Source organism: Centropristis striata, chromosome 24 (genome assembly GCF_030273125.1).
Source record: "Centropristis striata isolate RG_2023a ecotype Rhode Island chromosome 24, C.striata_1.0, whole genome shotgun sequence".
NCBI lineage: Eukaryota > Metazoa > Chordata > Actinopteri > Perciformes > Serranidae > Centropristis > Centropristis striata.
The window spans coordinates 2582593-2601801 of record NC_081540.1 but is presented as its reverse complement, the minus strand read 5'-3'; the positions used below and the strand labels follow the sequence as shown (position 1 = coordinate 2601801).

At 35.6% G+C, this 19209-nt stretch overlaps 1 protein-coding gene across 1 annotated transcript in view; it reads left to right on the top strand.

Annotated features, from left to right (window-relative positions):
* The window catches only part of LOC131962680 (FERM and PDZ domain-containing protein 4-like), an 86767-nt gene that overhangs the window by 32025 nt on the left and 35533 nt on the right, over positions 1-19209 (top strand). The window contains exon 2 of the mRNA XM_059327673.1: positions 12000-12122. Within this exon, the coding sequence (XP_059183656.1) occupies positions 12000-12122 (123 nt within the window). The remainder of the gene's footprint in view (positions 1-11999; positions 12123-19209) is intronic.

The window sequence follows — 19209 nt, the reverse complement described above, 5'->3', positions numbered from 1 at the left end:
TAATTTGGTTAATAAAACTACCTTTTGTATTGCTATTTCTACTGTTAAACATGAATTTGAGCATGAAATTTGTTAAGTTACTGCACTGTAAACATATTTAAAATTGCAGTTTCATCATATCTGGTTAAGTGCACGGTCCTATATGTGGCCCTGTGGTAGTGAACATGAAACATTGTGGCCCCCTGCAGCATTTAAGTTGCCCATCCCTGATCTAGGGCATCAGTGGAGAAGGCCGGAGAGGTTTTGCCAAAAATAATGATCTCCGTCTTGCTCTCGTTAAGGTCTAATATAATATGATTATATAGCATAGTGTAGCTGTTGAAAATAAGTATGTTTGTTAATTAACTTACATGAAAAACATAAAAGTCCTCGACCTCCTTCCTACACACACTTTGTACGTTTGTGATGCTTCAAAAAACATAGTTAACCGTGCAGTTGTGTTGCATTAGAACATATGAAATGCCAGTCTTTAGTCTTCTTCTTTTGCTGCATTTAAATCATGTGAGCAGATGAATGACATGAGTTAATGTGGTTGAATGTTTCTCCTTTGCGTCCCGCTGCCGTTCATCACCAGGTCCAACACGTAGTCTACCGTGCCTCATTTCTAAAGCGCCTGTGTGACTCAGATTACAGCTGACATTTTATCATGGCACGGTGTGACATGCAATTAACCTGCAGACTGTTATCTCATCCTGTTTATGGGCTTTAAGTCAGCCGCACCGTGTTTTCTCTGTTTTTATGGTATCTTTAGACGACAAGCAAAGAAAAAAACGAGATAAAAACACTGAATCTGAGGGAAATGATCTTGCTGCATGAACAGACAAATCTATAAATAAGCATGTTGAACGCTTAAAATAAGAAATTAACTCTTAAACATTTCCCATGGTTTTATTCATAATGATTTTGGTTATTATCAAGAATGTTTCCATGACTGTAGATGTAAAAATGACTAAAAAATACACAAATTGACTAAAAAAAAGACACATATTGACCAAAAAAAGACACAAATTGACCCAAAAAAAACACATATTGACCAAAAAAAGACACAAATTGACCAAAAAAGACACAAATTGACCAAAAAAGACACAAAATGACCAAAAAAATACACAAATTGACCAAAAAAAGACATAAGTTGACAAAAAAAAGACACGAAATGACCAAAAAAGACGTGAAATTACCAAAAAAGACACAAAATGACCAAAAATAGATGTAAAAATGACCACTAAAAAGACACAATGATGAAATGAACTCTTAAAACAAGATAAATTAATACATAAATTTCTTATTTTAAGCATTTTTTTGGTCAATATACATCTTTTTTGGTAATTTTACGTCATTTTTTTAGGCATTTTCTGTCTTTTTTTTGGTAATTTTACGTCTTTTTTGGTCATTTCATATGTTCGATGTGTGAATTGTTAGATAATTTATCTTGTTTTAAGAGTTAATTCCTTATTTTTAGCGTTCAACATGCTTATTTATAGATTTAATAATCTTAATTTAATACATCTTGTCAAGGTAAATTATCTGTCCATGCAGCAAGATCATTTTCCTCAGATTTAGTATTTTTTTTTCTTTTTAGACACCCTTTTTTGCAGTGCATCCTCTTTACAATCTCCTTTTCCCCCTTTTTTTCTCTTTCAGAGTGTTTTTTAATGGAGCTTCCTGCTAAGTTTGAAGATGATCCTTTCTTTAAATATGCACAGAGCTACTTCAGGCTAATTGCAAAGTTTTCTAAGAAGTTTTTTTATGTATTTTCTTGCGTGATCAGTGGTGTGAAAGTAGAAAGTTGTCTCATTGCATCTCATCTCGAGCCCCTCGGAGCTAAAATACCTTTGATTGAAGCACTTAAGTCATTACAGGAGAGTATAAAGGAAAGACTGAGAATGAACTCTTATCTTTTTTTACTAACACGTGTATCTTCTATGCATATTCCACTGCTCCGCCCCTCCACTTAACCTAGATGTTAGTAGCTCTTCTACTAAAAGTTGTATCTTAAATTAGCCTAGTTGTTCTGCAGAGTGTAAAGTGGCTGCAGAGAGCATTGTCATAATGTAGGCTAAAGCATCTTAGAGGAGCTCTTTGCTTTTTGTGCAAATTCACTCAGTCTTGATAAAGCTCTTGAGGGTTTCTTTTACCAGACATGATGTGTGTGTGTGTGTGTGTGTGTGTGTGTGTGTGTGGTCTATTCAAAAAAGAAAAAAGTCAGGAAGGTCAGACTAAATTATTTCCACTGGCAGCAGTAATAAGCAGCAGAAGCGTCTCTCTAAATGGCCTAAATCCTGAGGCTGGGTCTTTGAAATGACGTTGTTTAAATTACAATTCAGACTCTGAAATGGAAAAGTGTGTTAATAAAGATCAAGGAAGAAAAGAAAAGAAAAGCCCCAGTGACTCAGACAGACGCTGACTAATGTTAGTTAATGCAAACAAGGTTGTAATAGTTTTGGATTTTTCATTAGTTTTAGTTTTGATTTCGTTGTGGTTTTTTGTTTGCAAATTCAGTTCGTTTTAATTAGTTTTTAGAGTGAGTTTGATAGTTTTAATTCGTTTTTATCTTTTGGAAAATGCTTATTTTTATTAGTTTTAGTGTTACACTGCAAAAACTGACATCTACGTAAGATGAAATATCTCAGATCAAGGGGATATATGATTCTTTTTTTGTCTGATAAGATATTTCTTCTTAGTCAGCAGTTTTTATTTTAGACTGTTTCACTTGTTTGATATAAAGATTCCACAGCTTTTGCCTTATTTCAAGAATTTTAACCAAAATAAACCACAAAATGACCAAAAAAATACACAAAATGATAAAAAAGATACAGAATGACCAAAAAAAAAATGCAAAATGGCAAAATATATAGACGCAAAATGACCATAAAAAGACACATATTTACAAAAAAAGCCACAAGATGACAAAAATTACACAAAAAGATGCAAAACAAACAAATTAATATCCACACTGCAAAAACTGAAATCTAAGTAAGATGAAATATCTTAGACCAAAGGGGATATATGCTTATTTTTTGTCTGATAAGATATTTCTTCTTAGTCAGCTGTTTTTATTTTAGACTGTTTCACTTGTTTGATATAAAGATTTCACGGCTTTTGCCTTATTTCAAGAATTTTAAGAAAAATATTCTACATACATACAGATAAAAATATTTGTCGCTGTATCAAGAAAAGTTCACTAGTTTTTAGTGTGACTTTGCTGGTTTCTAGAAATATAATGCCTATGTCAAAATGATGGCTCTAGCATTTACTGATTATTAATTCAAGAATATTTTTCAACATATTGAGAAAATAGTCACGTGTATTTCATTAGAATCAAGAAAAAGTCACTTGATATTAGTTAGAATAAACTAATTCTAAAAGACACAAAATGACAAAAAAAATACACAGAATTACCAAAAAAGACACAAAATGATTTTAAAAAGATACAAAATTACCCCAAAATGACACAAAATGACCAAAAAAGAAACAGAATGACAAAAAAGACACAAAATGACCCCAAAAAGACACAAAATGACCAAAAAAAGACACAAAATGACCAAACATATTTCAACATATTGAGAAAATAGGTCATTAGAATCAAGAAAAATTCACTTGATATTAGTTAGAATAAACTAATTCTAAGATATTTGTGGGTTCATTGAGGTTAGATATTTTTACTTGTTTTGGAAAGTCTTGACAAGACAAATTTTCTTCTTCCATTGGCAGATAATTTAGCTATTTTTAAGCAAAATACACCAAATTTTTGTGCTTTTTTTTCTCTTGTTTTTAAGAGCTGGCTTTTTGCAGTGTGTTAGTTGTTTTGTAATGGTAATATTTGTTGGGTGCCAGATTCGATAAGGTCACAATAAATGTTTCCTTTATTTCTTTGTCTGATCCATCTCAGCCCCAATAAGTTTATTAAGTCATAAAACCAGATAGATGAAATAGATTTCATATCAATATCAATAACAATTCATATCACCGTAAAATCTACAGACATTTTTTACAGTGTACCTAACTGCCAGACCTGTCTAATTTTGCAGAAACAATTTATTTTACTGCATTTTACAGTCACAGGACATTAATTCCAGAGCATTAATTATAATTTATTCACATTGATCATTGGACATAGCGACTGATATCTTGATATCTGGCTCTCGAGCTGCAGAATTCTCTATAAAAGCCATAAGCCAGAGCAATAATCATATTTACCGATGAAATGCAATAAGAGGAAAAGGGGATTAAAATCTCCTCTGATGGACTCTCCCATATATGGCTGATGTGCATGTGGTAATATAGAAATATCCTGGGCTGAACCCTGTGATGGATTACTTGGTGGACAATCAGAGCTGCAGCAGAGGAGAAATGAAACATTTGTTGAGATGCGCCCAGCAGCCGCTCACTGTTTGGGGCTGAGCGTTCTTGCTGACTGGAGCATGTGGCGGCGGAGCAGGAAGTCAGAGCCAGCTGGCTCGTCTGCTCGCCGTGACACATGATGCAGCAGAAACAACCACTAACCACCATCTTTGTTGATAAATCAGGATTTATTTGTGATGTGTTGGAGTGTATTTGGGTGGACAGGTGGAACTCAGGAGCTGTAGAGGTTGAAGGCGTTGTGTTACTATCTGTTTGTTTTTTTTCAGTATTTTGTTACTCGGCCAATAGGAGCACTCCGTTCCTCCATAGATACCACATAGCAACCACTTTTGCTTCGTTATTTCTCTTTACATTACACTGTAAAAAAAAAACATCTGTTATTTTTACAGTGTATGCATTGTGTTACTATCTGTTTTTTTTTTTTTCACTATTTTGTTACTCGGCCAATGGGAGCACTCCGTTCCTCCATAGATACCACATAGCAACCACTTTTGCTTCGTTATTTCTCTTTACAGTACACTGTAAAAAAATCTGTTGTTTTTACAGTGTAGGCATTGTGTTATTATCTGTTTGTTTTTTGTTTTTTAGTATTTTGTTACTCGGCCAATGGGAGCACTTCGTTCCTCCATAGATACCACATAGCAACCATTTTTGCTTTGTTATTTCTCTTAACAGTACACTGTAAAAAAAATCTGTTTCATGGATATGTGTAGATGTAAAAAATTACAGTTTTGGCTGAAATATACATTTTTTACAGTGTAGGCATTGTGTTACTATCTTTTTTTCCAGTATTTTGTTACTCGGCCAATGGGAGCACTCCTTACCTCCATAGATACCACATAGCAACCACTATTGCTTCGTTATTTCTCTTTACGGTACACTGTAAAAAAAAAAATGTTGTTGTTTTTACGGTAAAAAAAAACGTAATAACTTTACCGTAATAAATACGGTGCAACTTTTTCTAATATTACAGTTAAATTATATTAGCACTGTTGATGAAAGTTTTTCCATCAAAAGAAACGCTGTTTTACCATATCATTGACAAGAAAATACTTTATAAATTAAAATGCATAAATTAAAGATTTTACCATTAAATATTACAGTATATTTCTAAAATCTACAGACATGTTTTACTGTGTAGGCATTATGTTACTATCTGTTTTTTGTTTTTTTTCAGTATTTTGTTACCCGGCCAATGGGAGCACTCCATTCCTCCATAGATACCACATAGCAACCACTATTGCTTCCCCAGCCTGTTTACAGTACTGACTTTGAGTCATAGAGCCCCATATGCCCACAAACAGTCAGTTTGTCATCCATAACTAATTCTTGATAATGCTAGGAGAATATGATTTTTTTCGTGCCTATTTTAAGCACAAACCTCAGGGGCTGAAAGTTAAAGCCAACGTGGAATCTAAAATCTGCTAAAATCTGCACTTGAAGCGGGCTCTCAAAATAACCAGTTCCCCTAGAGCAGGGATGGGCAACTTAAATGCTGCAGGGGGCCACTACCACAGGGCCACATATAGGAGCGTGCACTTAACCAGATATGATGAAACTGAAATTTTAAATATGTTTACAGTGCAGTAACTTAACATATTTCATGCTCAAATGCATGTATAACAGTATAAATAGGAATACAAAAGGTTTGAAGCAAATAAAAAACAACCACTTACTGTGATTTCTTGTTTTTCAGTGCAAGAACAGCAGACCAACATTAATTGCAAGAAGTAATTTTGTGCATTTTCTGCACTTTTAAGATTTCATGCTCAAATAGTTGTACTGAGGGCCACTTCAAGTGAGGGTGCGGGCCGTAGCAAATAAATGTACGTAAATGCCGTAGGTGACATAGTTACATAAAAATGTGATGCACAAAACACAGAAGGCAATGGAGGACAGTGTCAAGTTTAAATATGGCTCACATTTTGCCGCAACCAATTGACTTATTTTAGAGTGGAGACCTACTATAATAGACTGGCTTTTTCTCACTGTTAAATGTACTAAACATCATATCTCTAACAGAAATATACTGTAATATTTAATGGTAAAATCTTTAATTTATGCAGCATTTATAAAGTATTTTCTGGTCAATTAAATGGCAGAACAGAGTTTCTTTTGATGGCAAAACTTTGTATTTTCTATGGTAAAATATGGAATGAAATGGCAATCTTAAACGTGAAATCAACAGTGCTAATATTTTACCGTAATATTAGAAAAAGTTCTACCGTATTTATTACAGTAAAGTTCTGGCAACCACAGCTGCTGGTTTTTCTTTTACAGTGTATGGTCTTTCTGCTTCTTTCCAGTGACTTTGTATGCAATCATGCCATGCAAATAATGCACTTTTTTTAACAAACCTTTAGTGTTTTGTAATGAAAAGACAGAGAGGATCAATATTTGTCTTTGAGCTTTGACGAGTCAATTAGGCAGCGAAGGTTTTTACCGGATTGTAATTTAGTCAAACAAAACAAGCTGCTCGGCTTAAAAACAGGCAGAAGGACAAGCTTGGCACTTCTTGTTCAGGCAGTCTCTTTATAAACTATTAACCTGTCAAAAACAGTTTTTAAATTACCCTTTTATATGTAGATATACATCAATAGGTGTCAGCCTGCTCCTCGTGCCATTACACTTTTAAAACGCCTAATAAAGAGTGATTTTCCTGAAATGTGGTGAGTGAAAAATGGCTCTTGTCAGTGTATTTTTGTCAAGGAAAAAGAAACATTGATTGAGTTTGTGTTCTGTAGTTTCTTTTGAGCAGTAGTGTGCATGTCAGAGGGAAATTGATCTCCAGAGGTAAAGAGAGGAACACGTATTGATCGGTTTTGAAAGAGAAAAAAAAGGACTTTTTGAAGTCGATACAGTGGCCTTTTCAGCTCAGGCAACCCTAAGAAGAAGGAAGAAGGAAGCACCCTGCTGCTTTTCTTTTTAATGCATATATTTGGATTTCTGCTCTGTTGAAGTAAAATTCATCAAATGGGGAGGAAATGTCAAAACGGCAAGTTTGTGCTTCATCAGTTGGACAAAAACTCTGCTGCAGAGTTCACCGAGGAGCCGACTTTCATGCTGGAGTTACAGTATTTCTCCTGTGTGTTGTGATCTGTGGATGTTTGTACATTCCTGCAGAGAGTTTCTTTAGTCAGTCACCTTTTGCACTTTGGGAAACATACTCCAAAACAGAAAAAGCAAAAAAAAGAAGCCGGATGAAGCATAGACGATAGACGATTTCGAAGTGCCACTCGTAGGGTTTCCCTTTTAAAAGCGCAGCTGTAAAATTAGCATGACTGTCACTGTTCTGAATGGTAAACACAGTTATCTGATTCTGTGTTTCTCTCTTTCAGAGCAGTTTGAGAGTGCTTCAGCTTGAATCCACATGTCATTTATGTAAATTCATGTAAATTCCTCATTCAACAGAAGAAGAAAGTGATGCTAATAGAGAGCCGCTTGGAGGCTAAATGGAGGGAAATCCATCCTAAAATACCTCATTTCGTTTAAAATTGGCCATTAAAGTACATTTTTGTGCCTCTAGAAACCAGTTTTTAATTGGTTCATCATTCATCTACAAGGTTATTATAGTTGTGGATTTTTTATTAGTTTTAGTTTTAATTTCGTTGTGACTTTCAAGGTTCCGGCGGTCAGAACAAAAAACATGGCGGACAGTTCTCTCATTTTTAGTGAAAAGAATCAATATTTTGACTTTTGAGTTTCTGCATAAAAATGGATTTTGATCACATTTCTAGCGAGAAATATATGTTTTATTTTCTAAATCTTCACTCAGTGAATGTACATAATTACTTTGTATGTTGGAATAGCCATGGGATATGACTGTCATTAACTTGCATTGTAGCGAAATCCGTGTCCGTGTCAATTTTGTGTCTTCTGGTCATTCTGTCTCTTTTTTGGTCATTTTGTGTCTTTTTTTGATCAGTTTGTGTCTTTTTTTTTGGTAATTTTGTATATTTTTTGGTCATTTTGTGTCTTTTTTGGTCATTTTGTGGTCAATTTGTGTCTTTTTTGGTCATTTTGTGGAATTTTTCTGGTAATTTTGTGTCTTCTGGTCATTCTGTGTCTTTTTTGGTCATTTTGTGTCTTTTTTTTGATCATTTTGTGGGATTTTTCTGGTAATTTTGTGTCTTCTGGTCATTCTGTGTCTTTTTTGGTCATTTTGTGTCTTTTTTTTGATCATTTTGTGGGATTTTTTGGTCATTTTGTGTCTTTTTTTTTTGTCATTTTGTGTCTTTTTTTGGTCATTTTGTGTCTATGTACATAATCACTTCGTATGTTGGAATAGCCACGGGATATGACTATGTCATTAACTTGCATTGTAGCAAAATCCGTGTCAGTTTCACGGAAATTTGAGTGAATCCGTGGCTATTCCGGATTCCTGTGAGACCTGGTTGCATTTTTTCCTTTCTGGAAGAACCATTTGCCCTTTTTTCCGTCTGATTCTGACATAAAAACAAGACTTATTTTTGTCCGGAGGAGGAGCAGAAGTGAAGAGTGAAATATTAATGGGGTCCAGGTGAACTTTAAGAGTAAGTTTCCTCCTCCTGCTGTGTGGCTCCACACACATCGCTGCTCTCCGAAAAAAGCCTCTCACACACACTCACATCCACACACTCACATATCCACACACTCACATATCCACACACTCACATATCCATGCACGGCTGCACACTCTCTCTCTCTCTCTCTCTCATTTTCCCTCCTATATACACACACAAATACTCTCTGACACACACACAGCATGGATTTGTTTTCTCTGTGATGAGAGGGATTAAGGGATAAAGGAGGCGAGGCCACGGCAGTTTAGTTCAGTTTGGACCAAAGCTGCTCTCAGCAGCAGCACAATGACAAACACAGATGAATGTCTGGCTGCACACTGGAGATCTGCACAGCCGTTAACGCCGCCACCGCCACCACGGCGGCCTCTGTATATTTTCAGCACAAGAGCCTCTGATTGGGATTCTGAAGTGGCGGTGGATCTGTTTTTCTTTCGGATGACTGAAGATCAGCACAAGCAGAAGCGTCTGACTGGAATCTGTGCAGAGCGTTTTTAAACCCAAAAGCCCTTCGGTGCTGAAATGGATCTTCTTTTTTGTCTCTGTGTTGCCGTTTGGTTTTAATGGAAGCGTGGACAGCTCCGTTGATGAGCAGGATGACTAGGAGGGTCTGAAACTTTCACCAGCAGCTTCACTTTTCTTCATGTGGAGCTCCTTCTAACCTGAGGCCAGTTTTCTTTCTCACTGACTGATGCATTCAACCCATCAGCAGCACAATATGGGAATCGATCAGCTGGATTCTTACGGTGATGACGTCCTCATCTAGTATGCTTTTTCTTTTTTTTTCTACTCGTATTGACTGCAGAATCAATCGGGGCCTTTTGCTTTGAATGAAAAAGGCCCCAGAGCTGCTCTCTGATGTCTCTCTCTGCAGAGAACATCAGTCTAAATCTTGCAAAAGATATGAATCTATTTTGTTGTTACTGCAGCCGTGCATCAGCTCCATAGATTTGAGGTCAGGACAGTAAACTCCTGGTTTATGGCTGCAGGAGGAAGCATTCTCTGCAATAAATCAAATATTAAAATGAACTGCATAGATGCTTGGATTCACTGGCATTTCTCTGAATTTGATTATCTTTTATTGCGATTATTCCTCTGGAGTTTTTTTATGATCTGTGCAGGATTAGTCAGTGTAGCATGTGAGACTTGACTCAGCAAGGTTCACTTCTCATCCCAGACTCTCCTCTTTCTGTCTCTCTGTATTCTCCTCAAACCCTCCGTAACGTTTGTCTAATCTGCGATCACCCAATCAGCTGTCACATCAGCGCTTCTCCTCGTCGCACACGTACAGTTTTTGCACGGCAACTAGCTCGGAGCTCGCTCGCACATGCAGCCATCGATCGGCAATCTGCGGAGCCGATGAGCCGTTATTTGACCGCTGGTCGATTGCACTAAGCAGTGCCATCGCACACAGCTGGCCACACACACAGACAAGAGGTCACACTAATTGGGCCGAGAGCCATCTAACCAAGTACCTCTGAGGGCTTTTATCCAGAGAGGAGGGGAGGAAAGGCATTTCTGAATTCACCTTTGAGTCTTTTCTTAAATTATTTAACTCTTGAGATAATTAGATACATGTGCTGTGATGTTTATGGATGAGTTTCTGTTCTCTGTGGAGCGTCTCGCTGCATAAAAGCTTTTCCAATCACACTGAAGATCTGTCGGAGCTGTTTTATTAAACATTGAAACCGGGAGTTTGGTTAAAATGCTGCTTGTTGTGAAAGTCAGATACTTTTATCTGACCTTTCCTACCACGTTCATTCTGCTCTTTGATTTGAGATGCAGATCCTTGTTTGTTTGTTCTTTGATTGAAGTTTAACTTCACTGCTTAGACTTGAGATTGAATCTGAGACTGAATCTTTGACTTTAAAGACACTATGTGAAGTTTTTTTACATGCATGAACTGCTTTGTAATGCCAGTTGGTGAATGGTTTGCAACGTAACTTAAAAACTGAGAACTTTTTATCCAAAGGGAAAGATTTGTGCTGCTGATTGCTTTGTCTCTCTGCAGCTCCCCTATAGAGCTAACAGTTAATAACAATGTGTCTAACACAGACAGATTGCTTGCTAGCTAAAGTAGCAAAATACAATCTTGAGTGGAAAATAAATGCATCCAGACTCTTGGGACTGATCTGGCTGGTAAATCAGCAAGTATACGTTTGCAAATTATATAGTGAAATAACAGCTAGAAAGCTAATCTTAGCTTGCACACTAAAAATGGGTTAATTAGTTAGCTTGCCAAATTAACATGATCAATAATACTAACTTGCACGCTGATTTTAGCCGTATAATTTAAGCGTATTAGGGCCAAGTATGGAAAAAAAGGCACTTTTTTTTCTCATAAATCTGCAACTTTTTTCTTGCAAATTTGCCACTTTTAATCTCGTAAATCTGTTACTTTTTTCTCATAGATTTGCCACTTGGGTGGCATCATTCTGACCAATCATGGGTTACAGCTGTCAATCAACATGTTACACCCTGTTTTTTAGAAACAAGTAACTAATTAAATCCAAGTCTTAATTTCAGAACACTTAAACAAACAGCAGCGTGATAAGAACAACCTAAAATGACAGATTACATTATCCTATCCTATATTGTGATTGTTTTTGTAATTGTTTTTGTGATTTTGGAGCAATCTGGAACCAGACTTTCCTTCGGGATTAATAAAGTTCTTTCTTATCTTCTCTTAACATTTTTAACCTATACTTTGTCAGGCCACCAGGGGGCAATCAAAATGTTTTGGCCTCTTAAAATCTCGTAAATCTGCAACTTTTTTTTCTCGTAGATTTGCCACTTTTAATCTTGTAAATCTGAAACTTTTTCATGCAAATATGCCACTTAAAATCTTGTAAATCTGAAACTTTTTTTCTCTTAGATTTGTCACTTTTAATCTCGTAAATCTGTGACTTTTTTTTCTTATCTTAACATTTTTAACCTATACTGTGTCCGGCCACCAGGGGGCAATAAAGAAGTTTTTTTAAAGTTACACATCGTGTCTTTAATCATCTTCCACACCACGCTGATAAAAACAGGATAAATGATAATCAAATCCTGACTTTGCCTCTCTTTCTGTTTCAGCCATAAGAACAAAATGTCGGGCTGGCCGCCCCCCGGTCCAGGCTCCTGGGGAGGACTGCAGGGACCCCCGTACAGCTGGGACAGCATGAACAGCACCAGGGAGGGACGGGACTGCCTCACCACGTACGTACCAGATCATCATAAACACCAGCATTCATTTATTTGGTCATTTTGTGTCTGTTGTGTCTTTTTTTGGTCATTTTGTCTCTTTTTGGGTCTTTTTGGGTCATTTTTGTGTCTTTTTTTGACATTATGAAGAAGTTGTCCAGAGGGTTAAAAACGGCAAAGATCATATTTCAAAACCTTTATTTTACCTTATTTAAAAATATAATTTAAGTATGTTTGGAAAATACAAATACACTGATTGAAACAATGAGACTTACCAACAAGAACAGTTATTTTTGTATGACAATGACATTTCTCATCTTTGTGCACAATTACTTACAGTCAGAATGATCTTTTTTTTTAATATACACAAACTTTTATTGCTTTTATTTAACTACACAATGTACACATTCTGGGTTCCTTTTGTGTACAATGCAATATTGTTTGAAGAAAAAAATAGGTAAGAATTGTTCCGTCATTCATCGTTTTAAATTGATCATTTCATTATTAATTTGACACAGGGTTGTGTGAGGTGTTTGCTGTTTGTGTTTAGCTCTCTGCACAAAATTGGTGCATTTTAGTTAAAATGTACTTCATTTTTTTTTTTTTTACAAGATTGTAAAGCTAAGGGAAACACTGCATCCTTACAAAGAATCACTCCAGTTTAATTCTGAACATGCTTTTCTGAACCAGCGTTGAGTTCCAGCTGCCCCTAACTAAAAACTAGCCATTGTTCAGGTCATTTTGCATTCCAAATATGCATGCCGTCCCTGTTGTCTGTGTAAATTTGTTATGCAGAAAGAAACTTTGAGCCAGGTAAACAAATCCTGAAGTTGGGCTGCATGGCGTGGAGGCTCTGGCATACTGAGCGTTCTGCACAATGAATCAGCGACATGTAAACAGAGAGCGGCTCTGTCGACAGACGTGGCTGATTCTGATAAGCTGTGATCCAATTAACTCGCGCTGACATGATGTTTTGATGCATAATTTGCTTCATGCGGCGGTAAAACTACACTCTGAATTAACTGACGATTTCTTTTGTTGCTTTCCTTCTCCACTTATACTCTCATTTTCCAACCAATTACCTTTCTCTCCCTCTTCTTTTTCACTCTCTTCGCCACATGTTTTCTTCTCCTCGCTCGCTTTAAGGTGGTTTTTTGTCTTTAATGGGAGATGGAAACACTTTTTCTGAATAAGTTTACATAGGTTTTAATTTTACAATAGACATTTACTTACTTGACACTTTTAATCTTGTAAATCTGCAACTTTTTCTCTTAGATTTGCCACTTTTAATCTCGTAAATCTGCGACTTTTTTCTTGCAAATTTGCAACTTAAAATCTCATAAATCTGCAACTTTTTCTCTTAGATTTGCCACTTTTAATCTTGTAAATCTGTGACTTTTTTCTCATAGATTTGCCACTTAAAATCTTGTGAATCGGCAACTTTTTTCTTGCAAATTTGCCACTTAAAATCTAGTATATCTGCAACTTTTTTCTCATAGATTTGCCACTTTTAATCTTGTAAATCTGTGACTTTTTTTTCATAGATTTTTCCACTTTTAATCTCGTAAATCTATAAATTTTTTCATGCAAATTTGCCACTTAAAATCTTGTAAATCTGCGACCTTTTTCTTGAACATTTGCCACATTTAATCTTGTAAATCTGCAACTTTTTTCTTCCAAATTTGCCACTTAAAATCTTGTAAATCTGCGACTTTTTTCTTGAACATTTGCCACATTTAATCTTGTAAATCTGCAACTTTTTTCTTCCAAATTTGCCACTTAAAATCTTATGAATCTGCAAGTTTCTTCTTGTAAATTTGCCACTTTTAATCTCATAAATCTGCAACTTTTTTCTTGCAAATTTGCCACTTTTCATCTCGTAAATCTGCAACTTTTTTCTTGCAAATTTGCCATCTAAAAAACTTGTAAATCTGCAACTTTTTTTCTCTTTTCATGCTTGTATATATATTACAGTATATTTTTGCTACAAACAGTGTATTTTAGTGTATTTTACAGTGGCCTAATATATTTAAAATGTAAAAAAAATACTGTTTTGGCTGATATATACATTTACAGTGTTTCATTGTGACTGAAACTGAATGAACCCATTCATCATTTTAAGTCTTCTACTGTCATGATTTAGCAGTTTTTCCACTGTAAAATCAGACATTTTTTACAGTGCGACATGATGTTTTGATGCATAATTTGCTTCATGCGGCGGTAAAACTACTCTGAATTAACTGACGATTTCTTTTGTTGCTTTCTTTCTCCACTTAAACTCTCATTTTCCAACCAATTACCTTTCTCTCTCTTCTTTTTCACTCTCTTCTCCACATGTCTTCTGCTCTCTCTGATCTCATCTCCTCATCCTTCCTTATTTATTTATTTATTTATCTGTTTTCTATACGTTCTCTTCTCTTCACCCGACATGTTTCCTCCTTTTTCTCTTCAACCTTTGCTTCCCTTCTGTCCTCCTTTTCTGCTTCGACCCCTTGACATCAATTCCCTCCTCTGTGCTTCACTAAAACTGGTTTTCTGGACTTCAGAGCTCTGATAAAGCAGCACATTCAATACTGGGGCACACTAAGATTAATTTCAATACTTCTCCCGCTATCTTCTGTTTTTTTTTCTCCCCTGCTTTCATTTCCTTTTTCTTCCTTTTATCTCTCTTCTGCCCCTTTCCTCCTCTCCTCTCCTCCTGATGGGGGAGTCAAACATGGCGAGGGAGGGAGTGAGCTGTGTCTTTCTGTGGCTTTCTGTGTCTTTCTGTGGCTTTGTTCCCAGAGAAAAGCTGTTGGCTTTAGAGGTGACACAGATTGACAATCACAATTGGATTTCTGTGAGAAAGAAAAAGAAAGAGTGAGTAAAGAGAATTTACAAATATTGGACAGTTAACCCCCTAACATGCCCTTTAGGGCCGCAACTAACGATTATTTTCATTGTCAATTATATCTGTTGATTATTTAAACGATTATTTAATTAGTTGTTTGGTAAAGTGAATGTTGAAAAATATCAATCAGTGTTTCCCAAACCACAAAATGACTAAAAAATACACAAAATTGCAAATTTACCACTTAAAATCTTGTAAATCTGCAACTATTTCTCTCGTAGATTTGCCACTTTAGTAGTGTTTTTTCTCTAAATATTACCCCCTTCCCTGGATCCGTATTTATTTTTTTATTTTTTTCATACTTGGCCTTAAAACAAAGTCATACAAAACACATTCGTGTTCAGTAAAGACTTTAAATGTTGCAAATCTGAACGCACATTGCACATGTAACATATAAGAGGTAAAATGAGGATAACATCTAGTTCTTTATCTTTTTATCAAATATATAGAGGACATGTCAGGACATGGTGAAGCAGTTTAATGGACTCCAGAGGGTTGAGATTATGCAATTAGTGCTTTTGCAGTGTGTGTACAGTAAACATATGGTTGTTTTATGGATACTCATACGTCAATAGTTGCACCTATGTGCTCTTAAGATTTTCTGTGTGTGCTTAATAAACTTTTGCAATGGTTGTGGTGCAGTATGGGTAAAATAATCTACTAAAAATTATAATATTTATGAATAAGAGAATTTCAACTGAGAAACTGGCAACAGATAAAATACCAGATTGTAGTGTACTTTTATATTACATTAAATGTATTTTTTAATCCAAAGTGACTTTCAGTAAGTGTGTCCAACCTCTATAGGATCAAAGTCTATACCATCCAAATTAATCTCTATCAGCAGACAGACAGATACATATGAATGCAGAATCTGTCGGACAAGATTTTTTCTTTTTCAAAATATAGTAAAATATACACCTAAATGTTTGTTTTGGATGTTTTCTTTGGTCATTCTTGTGTCTATTTTTGTCATTTTTTAAGTAATTTAGTGTTTTTTTCAGTCAGTTTGTGTCTTTTTTTTTGTAATTTTGTGTCTTGTTTTGGTCATTTTGATACTGCCTCCGGGGGCCCCCAGGTAATTTGAGTTTGAGACCCCTGGTCTTGCGTTAATGGTGCTATTAAAAATAAAACAAAAATAGAAAAATCTGGCCAAAAAGCATTGCTCTGCAGTAAAAATCATCATATAACCGACTCCTCTCAGGTGCACAGTTAGAGTATGTGGTGGCAGGTGGCTAACGCTAGGCTAGCTATGCTAGCCAGGTCTGCTAAGCTTGTTATGTAACTGTCACACACTACTCTGTGTCCTGAACATGGTTTTTGAGCCCTTAGAAACGTGCTCGTGATAATGGACTTTAACCTGAAATGTGATGTGATTCGCAGCGTTTTTTACAAACTATTTCCCACTAAAACATGTAAACCAGACGCATGCTTCTCCTGCAGCAGAACCAGTTTGTGACCTTATGATTTCAGCTCTCCCCCGACCCCCTGACCTCCTGGCTCCGGGATTAAACCCCCCTGACCCGACAGCACACATCACAGATTGGAACACGCTTCATTACAGACAGATTTACTGTGAGATTTCTGCACCGTATGTACAATACAGATCAATGCAGGAGGAGAAAGGGCAAAAAAAAGGTGGTGGAGGTTGATGAGATCCAGATTAGTTGGTGATGATGCTCCAGATGTTTGGGTCACACTTTATCGTCAGGGCAGATTTAGGCAAAGCTGTGGGTGTATATATATATAAATATATATATATATATAGGGCAGGGGTCTCAAACTCAAATTACCTGGGGGCTGCTGGAGGCACTATCAAAATGACCAAAACAAGACACAAAACTACTAAAAAAAAAGACACAAAATGACAGAAAAAAAGACAGAATGACCAAAAAAGACACAAAATTATTTTAAAAAACACATGAATGACTGAAAAAATACAGAATGACCAAAAAACACACAAAATTATTTTTAAAAAAGACACAAACGACTGAAAAAAGACAGAATTACCAAAAAAAGACACAGAATGACCAAAAAAATTACAGAATGACAAAAAAAGACACGAAATTACTTAAAAAGACACAAAATGACCAAAAAAAGACACAAAATGACCCAAAAAAAGGACAGAATGACAAAAAAAAGACACAAAATTACTTCCCTCTAGTGTCTGTGAGCAGAAAAAAAACAGCCATGCAACTTTGGGGCGGCGAGAAAAACAGCAAAGAAATTGCCACAACTGCATAGTTTCCCTTTAATACCAAATATCTGCAACTCTAAAAGCTTAGCTAGTTTTTTAAAATGTAAATGAAACTTGCGTCTATTTTTGCGTCATTTTGCATCTGTATTTGGCCATTATGCATCTTTTTTGGTCATTTTGTGTCTTTTTTTTAATTTTGTGTCTTTTTTGGTCATTTTGTGTCTTTTTTTGCTTTTTTTTTTTTGCTTTTTTTTGTAAATTTTGTGTCTTTTTTTGATCCTTTTACATCTATTTTCTGCCATTTTGTCGTCTTCTTTTGATCATTTTGTGTCTTTTTAGGTCAATTTGTGTCCTTTTATTTGTGGCTCTTTTTGGTCATTTTGTGTGTTTTTATGGTGATTTTGTGTCTTTTTTTTTGGTCATTTTGTGTCTTTTTTTGTCATTTTGTGTCTTTTTTTATAAATTTGTGTCTTTTTTTGGTCCTTTTACATCTATTTTTTGCCATTTGGCGTCTTCTTTTAATCATTTTGTGTCTTTTTTAGCTCAATTTGTGTCTTATTTGGTTAATTTGTGGCTTTTTTTGGGTCATTTTGCATCTTTTTTTGGTCTTTTTTTTGATACAGCTACAAAAGATTTTTATCTGTATGTAGAATATTTTTGTAAAAATTCTTGAAATAAGGCAAAAGCCGTGAAATCTTTTTTCAAACAAGTGAAGCAGTCTAAAATAAAAACTGCTGACTAAGAAGAACTATCTCTAAAAAATCAGCATATATTTCACCTTACTTAGAGTTCAGTTTCTGCAGAGTTTGTAGATAATGGTGTTGAGAGTGTGGTTTAAAGGTATGACTGTGTGAAGGACAGATGTGACAGAATGATTTATATTCTGCTGTAGGACAGCAGAGGAGGATGTTGGCCAGGTAACAATGGACACAACGTACTGGACTTAATGTGCAGAGAAGAAGCAATGGCTGCCAAGGGAGCTCTTAAAGAGGGGAGAGAGAGAAGAGAAGAGAGAAGAGAGAGAAGAGAGAGAGGAGAGAGAGAGAGCAGATAGGGAGAGAAGAGAGAGAGAGAGAGAGAGAGAAGAGGAAGGTAGAGAGAGAGAGAGAGAGAGAGAGAGAGAGAGAGAGGTGGAGGTAGAGAGAGAGAGTTAACCCCTGTGAAAGCTTATATATGCTGTAATTAACAGGCTCTGTGCGTCCTCAGTGTCCCGGCTGAGACAGACGTCTGAGGTTCACCCTTTAATTTAATACGCTACATTTACATTTAAGTGGAGCTCTCAGCGGGAGAGATTGGCAATAAGGCAAAGAAAAGGAAGATGTGATGTTTCACCAATACCAACATAAATTTAAGTTGCATTCAACGGTTCTTACTTCATCGGTTTTTTTGCCACAAACTCTTCTTTCTAGATTTCATTTCAACAACAGTTTTACACCTGCTGAAACTCTTTAGTTTCACTGCAACAAAGGTGTGTCTAAAAATAACATAAAAACAAGTAAATCTGAGGGAAATGATCTTGCTGCATGGACAGAAAATTTACCTTGACAAGATTTCTTGAATTAAGATTGTTAAATCTAGAAATAAGCATGTGGAACACTTAAAATAAGAAATTAACTCTTAAAACAAGATAAATCATCTAACACTTCTATATCTAAAGTTGTTTTTTAGAAACAAATAATTTGCCAGTGTCTTTTTTTTTTCATTTTGTGTCTTTTTAATGGTCATTATACATCTTTTTTGGTCAATTTGTGTCTCTTTTTGTCAATTTGTGTCTTTTTTTTGTCAATTTGTGTCTTTTTAGTAGTCATTTTTACATATATTTTTGGTAATTTTATGCCTTTGTTGATCATTTTGTGTCTTCATCGCTGCTTGCAGCTTGAATTTATCTTGTTTTAAGAGTTAATTTCTTATTTTAAGTGTTCAACCATGCTTATTTCTAGATTTAATAATCTTAATTTAAGAAATCTTGTCAATGTAAATTATCTGTCCATGCAGCAAGATCATTTCCCTCAGAT